Source organism: Bidens hawaiensis, unplaced genomic scaffold (assembly GCF_021521415.1).
Source record: "Bidens hawaiensis isolate Kalapana, Puna unplaced genomic scaffold, B.hawaiensis_p1.1 tig00054032_1, whole genome shotgun sequence".
NCBI classification, from domain to species: domain Eukaryota; kingdom Viridiplantae; phylum Streptophyta; class Magnoliopsida; order Asterales; family Asteraceae; genus Bidens; species Bidens hawaiensis.
In genome coordinates this window covers 72,973-79,632 of record NW_027499734.1, presented here as the reverse complement: position 1 = coordinate 79,632, position 6,660 = coordinate 72,973, and the positions used below count along the sequence as shown (strand labels likewise).

Sequence of the window (6,660 nt, the reverse complement as noted above, 5' to 3'; positions counted from 1 at the left end):
GGAGGCCTAAAATTAACTAAAATGTTGAGGCTTTTATTTCACCTTTTTTATGCGTATAACTATAGAGAGTATCCATGAAATATGGAATATCGATGATATTTGATATGCAGTGATAATGGGTAAGTGACATTTCTCCTTAACTTGTGACCCATCACCGAGTTATTGATTCTAAAAAAACTCACTTTTAAAAAACTATAATACAAACCTTATTTTTTAGATTGAGGCCTTACAAAACTGGATGTCTTAAGCCTTGGCCTTATTTGGCTTACCCATAAAATGACCCTGGTAGTAATGCCATGGTGTAGTGTGACGGAGAGCTAGTTGGCAAATTGTGGAGACTTGAAAATAGCTAGGGTTTGGGAGGAGTTTGTTACAAAAATCTTGAAATTATGATATCAATTAATAGTGTGTTTTAATAACAATCATTTTTTATTATTTCATAAGGCTACCAACATTTTTCCTCTTTTTTCTTCTTTATTTTCGTGATGTATGTGGGTTATATTGCTGTCATTTTAATCAAGATAAAAAACGGTTGTGATGCTGAACTGAAATTTTAATAAGAAAATAGGAAATACTTCCAAGTGGTAAGGTGGGACTACAAATACTCCCCCCCCCCACCCACACCACCAACACCAGTTTAAACTGGGTGTCGTCTCATCAGCAAACGAATTGTAATATCTTATTATGTTATGTTGATATAACTCAACGATGTTTACGTGGTTATGTTCATCTTCATCTCTGCATGACATTTACTAGGATTCGACCCAGATCGTTTCGTATTTCTTCAACCACCACCACCGACTCATGATCTCCACCTTCACCCATGCCAGAAATTGTTCGCGCGTGACCTTCAAGAACCGATCACCAAATAATACTTTATTTCTCTCCTGGATAAATTGTTCTTTCCAAACACCTAGTTAACTCAGGTTACCTATCCAAAACCTGATCCAGCTGGAAGATGCACGCGTTATCTTTAGACACTGCAATAGCACAATTCATAATGAAATTAGATATTTAGTTTTTAGATAATTACTTTACTTGTATTATAAAAAATTAAAAAATATTTTATTTTTCCATTGTTCATACTTATTATATGAACTAACCTCTCCCTCATGAAAAATGATCAAAAGAGAAAAAGTATTTTGTACGGGTCGGGCTAAGACAAAACGGTTAATTTTGTATGGGTCAGGTTGGTTAAGCCGATATCCCAATTAGGTTATGTTTTAAGAGGCACAAAGTCACATGTAAAAACCCGCAAACCATGAACAGATCAATGAGAACTACAATTATTAATGTAAATACCTAGCAAACCAACCTAAAATGAATGAATGTTTAATTTGATCAATGAGAACTACAGATAGTTTCCTGTATCCGCATACATACAACATGCCTCTTATATCTTAACCTTTAAAGTAGTAGACCTCTAAGCATACATGGATAAAGCATACCTGCGACCACCACATCATTAGCCTCACAATCTGGCCTGTAGTCCAAATTCTCAAGGTAACACCGAATGGAGGGGTATACAAACAACATATATAGCAGCCTGCATGTTTGGTATACAAACAAATACTCATTTTAGTTCATCATAATTTCACCACCGGGAATGTTTTGATTTCCCTACTTTGCTCCATGCCGCTTCCTATGGAACAGCGGGAGTACAGTGACAAAAATAAATGTTTTTGATTTCCCTACTTGGCATCCCTTTCCTTTCACATCACATTAATACCTGTATACACTGTTCTGAACAAAATTCAAATTAGTAGGTGTTAAATAATGAAAGTTGAAGGTGGATGTTGGAGGACAATACATGTAATAAAATATAAAGTGATAATTTATAAATATAGAAAGGAGTTCATACTTTTGGCACCTTATATGTTGACAAAATCTGTAAAATTAGTAGATATTTGCATCAGCCAAATTCAAACTTAAACCCACATCTTTTACACAAAGTAGTTTAGACTTTCAAGGCCAAATTTCTTACTTTTAAATGCCAAATGCTCAATGCATCACCGTTTAGAATCTTGATAAAAACCGATAAGTATTCAATGGAGAGTCAGTCAATAGGTCATAGTAAAAGGCTTGATTTGGGAAGTCAAGGTAAAGGGCTAAAATAATGGAGAAATGTCCAATACTTATTTAGAATAAATAGGCCCAGTGTCATATTTTTCGGATTGTCTTGTTTTATTTTGATTATCAGGCCATTGTAAGAAATCGGATAATCAAAGAATGAAAAATACTTGACTCCCAACAACTTCAGCATATTTTTTAAATCCAATAACAGCTGAATACATCTCAACATTGGTCACACAATTGAATTCAAACTAGAGTTGCAGAAAACACATAGTATCAAACTTATAACAAAACAAACCGAAAGTGCAAATCCAGGCAAAGTTCCTTCTTATTTAATACAAGGTTCCCACTTCATCACAACATAAATAACACTTAAATGGTCTAGTCCGATACACGATCTAACTTTAAAGTGACCAGTCAATATGGTCAACAGAAGAGTCATACCGCCTCCCACCCTGTTGACCGGGTCCATGCTCACCCGAGTAGCCGCCCGACTGCGAGATTTGACCCGAACCCAAATGAGCTTCATCAGTATCATAACCCCAGCCCGTTAAAAAGTGACCCTGACCCTGAACCATGGTCCCACTAGATGGTTGAACCATGTGTCCACCAGTATTGGTAACAGTATCGGTACCAACACGATGATCGGGATAATACTCAAGGGTCAAGGTTGGGTCTCTTGAAGCTGATGAGTGATTTGACAGAAGAGAGAGAGCACAACTGGAATCTTGAACTCCATTAAAAGGTCCAGGTGGCACGTTTGGGTTGATGTAAGGTGACGGGCTGTCCAGGTTACTCTGCCATGGAAGTGGCGACAGTTTAGTGGCACCCGTAGGCGGTGCTCGGGGGTTAGGCCAGTGAACCCGCTCTCTTGAGCATGATGAAAAGTCCATCAGAAACCCTCCAGAATTGCTTCGGTTTTCTGTCACAAAATAAAAAAAATTAGAGGTTTGACTTTTGTGGTCAACGGGCTTATAGTCAAACAGTACATATGGGAAGCCTAAAGTAAAAAAAAAGTTAAATTTCTTAACTGGTTTTGTTAGTCATTAGCCACAGTTTGACTTTTGAGGTCAACTGTATGTCTTAGTCTCAAAATGACATGAAAATTGAAATCAAGAATTTTATAAATTTTGAGTGACAGCTACATAGTCAAAGCCAACAGTTTGACCTTTTGAAGTCAACAATGTTTGGACTCCTCAATATAACATGAAATCATAAACTTTTGTAAGTTTTAAATATAAAAAAATAACTATGAACTATATGCATTTGAATTATCGCAGAACATTACCAGGAGTTAATGAAGTCAACAATGTTTTGAACTTTTTAACCTCAATATAACATGAAATAAATTTTCGTAAGTTATAAATAAAGAAAATTAACTATGAACTATACGCATTAGAATTATAGCAGAACATTACCAGGACTTGAAAATGCTTTAAAATTTATAACCATACATATTATGTCAACATTCAAAATTTTCCTCAAAAATTTTAACTTTAAAAGTCAAAAGCCTTTCCAGTTTTTAGTTTTTTTTTACTTACTTTCATTCATTTTCAGACAATCGAAGAACTTGTGATCTCCAAAGTCTAAAAGTTTCCTTTTTCTCATCATCTTTGGTCATTTTATTCCATAAAACCGCGCGGATTCAGTTTCAAGGTTGTATCAATATCAAAATGATATAAAATTCTAAAATTTCCAAGTTTTGAAGAGAAAAAGAGTCAGCTACATATAGACAAACATTACAAAGGGAATATATTGATGTATTAGCTAAAAGTTCATAGATTTTAACTTTAAACATCAAAAAGTTTGACTTCAAGTTAAACAATGTAGACCTATAATCACTGTTTTTAGTGAAATACAAGACTGCTTTCTACGGTAAATGCGGAAAAACAAAGAAATGCAGAAAACAACTGTTAATAGCAATTTAAAGAGTGTACTTAAATACACAAATGAGATTTCATCCATAGGGGTCAACTTAAAAAGTGTACTTAAATATGAACAAATCAAAAAAGTTGAAAGTCCCCCAACATGTTACTAAATCATTTCAAGCTTCAAAACTGATTTATTTAAACAAACTAGACACATATTATTACAATAGTTTAGTTATTAACTTATCATAATCATATTCACTACAAGAAATTTTATATAAAAAAAGAAATACCCAACTTTATCTAATCATTTTTAGCCAGTTACTCAATCCACCCATTTTGCAGACAAGAAAATATTTTTTATAAATTAATGTTATGGATATCTAACCAAAAATAGAGGCGGGAAGACTTCCATAGCGAGCCGACAGCAAAGTTCCGGATGTTGGCTTCCTTCTACGCTCATTGTGCCCCGCCAATCGTCTACGACAACTCCTTTTCCCTTGATCAAACTCCGGTAGTTGATGGAACCTGTACCGAAAGATTATGGATCAACAAATGTTATACACCACTTTAGAGTATTCCCTGTCCTAGGCCGGGTCTAGTGGCCTTCATTTTTTATGAAAAACTACAAATAAAAAGGTTGCAATGCATCTCGCAAAAGTCCCGAGACACTACCAAATAAGTGAGATTTTACCAGATACGTTTGTTTGAGAAACTGTATGCATTCTATAAAAGGTAAGATTTAGCATGATATCTAACACTCAACCTTACCTTAAGCTTATCCTAAAATAGACCAAAAACAAATCAAGCAATCCCATCAAGTCCTTTTGCAACCCTCTAAATCTCTAAAACACCAAAACAAGTGCAAACAAATATATAATTATTATGATGTTCAAACTTCAAGATCAACTTAAAACACAAACCAATGTAGAACTCACTAGACTCCCACAACTTTTGAGGACTAAAAAGCAGTCAAACTTTCACACTTCTCTCATGTGGGACAAGAAGTAAACACAAAAAATATGGTCTTGTCTACTAACATATACATACACAACAAACAAGTACATAACTATATCTATAGATCTACTGTCTACACTAACAAGTGCAACAAGAATATGTACACAAAAACATAAAAAAATAATAATAAAAAAAGGGTTTGTAATAAGTTGACCTGCTGCACTGCTGGCAAAACCTCTGTTCAATCCCATTAACAATAACCTTAGCAGTCTTTGAATGAACACCACACACTTTATGCTTTGAATAGTAAGTCTTAGCATCAGTCAGATCCAAGTTACACCCTTCCACCTGACACCTTGGTGGCTGCGGCCCAACAACCACCACATCACCACCAGTCTTCCCCTTCTTCACTGGCCCACCATCATCTTCAAAGTATATTTCTTCACCAAACTTCAAACCAATCTTCAGCAAAGAAGATGAAGAACTTGAACCACCCATATCCATGGTGTTTGTCCTGCTGATGCTGCTTGTGTTGCTACTTGCTAGTTATTCATCGGCAGGTGGATCCTGTTGTAGAAACTTGAAAGTTGAAAGTACTTATAAAAATAATAATATTATAATAATGGAAATGGAATACAAGCATACAAAAACCAAGAAAGATAATAAAGAGAGGTGTGTGACAAGACTCTTGTTACTGGTGATGATATGATTAACTTTTTGACGAGCTAAGACTGGTTTTTACTGACTGTTTAGGGTGAAGCAATGGACTGACAAAGATGGGGTAGTGACAGGTTGGAGATGTACTTTGAGTTTAATGAGTTGTACTTTGCTGCAACAAAAAAGAAAAAGGATAAAAAGGTGGAAGCTTTGTGGGAGTTGGGAGATGCTTTACAATACTCTTTTTATGGTCACTGTTTTCTGTGGAAAACAAACCAACTTCCTTCTTTCTTTGTTTCCTTTTCCTGTTTGGGAGTGTCAATACAAATGATGGGTATGTTATGTACTCAAGTTGAACTCACAATTTTTGCCTACTAGGCACACTTGCTAAGATCACAAAATAATAATTAATTTTAATGAAGGTCCATCATACAAAGTTTTAACTGTAAGTTTGTAACCGGTATTTAGAACTTGCATTTTGTGACGGGACTGTTAAACCAAATAAACAACAGACTAAAAAACTTTGAATCACGTTGAATTAGGATCCACACGTTGTGACTACTGTTAGACCGTAAAAAATAGACGTAAACATATTGAACAATGGAGATTCGCAATATTTAGACCGAAATATAAAACATTATCATAAAAAAGATTAACAAAGTCGAAATGATAAAAAACCTACCTAGAAAAAAAAATAGGAAAAACCGAAAAAACTTTAACTCAATAATAATAGTAATAGTTAAATAAACTTAGGGAATACTCCATAATCAAATATCTAGTTTTTTTATCATTATTTAGTCATATTCTTTTATGACAATATAATTAAAAGTTTTCTACATTTTTTTTTGGCATGCTTGCAATTAATAATTTCTACCATTAAAAATTTGAATATCACCCAAGTATTTTTCCAAATTTTTATAAAGAAATTGGTGATTTTTTTTTCATTAATTCAATTTTTTTTGCACATTTTCGCAATTTTAAAATTATTTTTTGCATTTTTCTTTTACTAATTTTGCAATTTTTAAAAAAGATTATGCAATGTCAAAATATTTAAAAAAAAAAACTAGATAACCGGGTATCCAGGTCAAATGTCAATTATTGAAAC

At 34.0% G+C, this 6,660-nt stretch overlaps 1 protein-coding gene across 1 annotated transcript; it reads right to left on the bottom strand.

Moving 5' to 3' along the window:
• Positions 1-2,308: 2,308 nt before the first annotated feature.
• On the bottom strand, positions 2,309-5,485 carry LOC143600398 (squamosa promoter-binding-like protein 9). The gene is made up of 3 exons (XM_077078098.1): positions 5,113-5,485; positions 4,330-4,469; positions 2,309-2,995 (listed from the first exon to the last, which is right to left on the bottom strand). Exons 1-3 carry the CDS (start codon positions 5,400-5,402, stop codon positions 2,478-2,480), a joined length of 948 nt encoding a protein of 315 aa, XP_076934213.1. The 5' UTR covers positions 5,403-5,485; the 3' UTR covers positions 2,309-2,477.
• Positions 5,486-6,660: the final 1,175 nt, after the last annotated feature.

Coding starts and splice junctions, on each gene's coding strand:
- LOC143600398 (XM_077078098.1), bottom strand. CDS start 5,402: ATGGATATGGGTGGTTCAAGTTCTTCATCTTCTTTGCTGAAGATTGGT. Junction 4,470..5,112: donor TTTTGCCAGCAGTGCAGCAG/GTCAACTTATTA, acceptor CTTTCGGTACAG/GTTCCATCAACTACCGGAGT. Junction 2,996..4,329: donor TCTTCCCGCCTCTATTTTTG/GTTAGATATCCA, acceptor ATTTTGTGACAG/AAAACCGAAGCAATTCTGGA.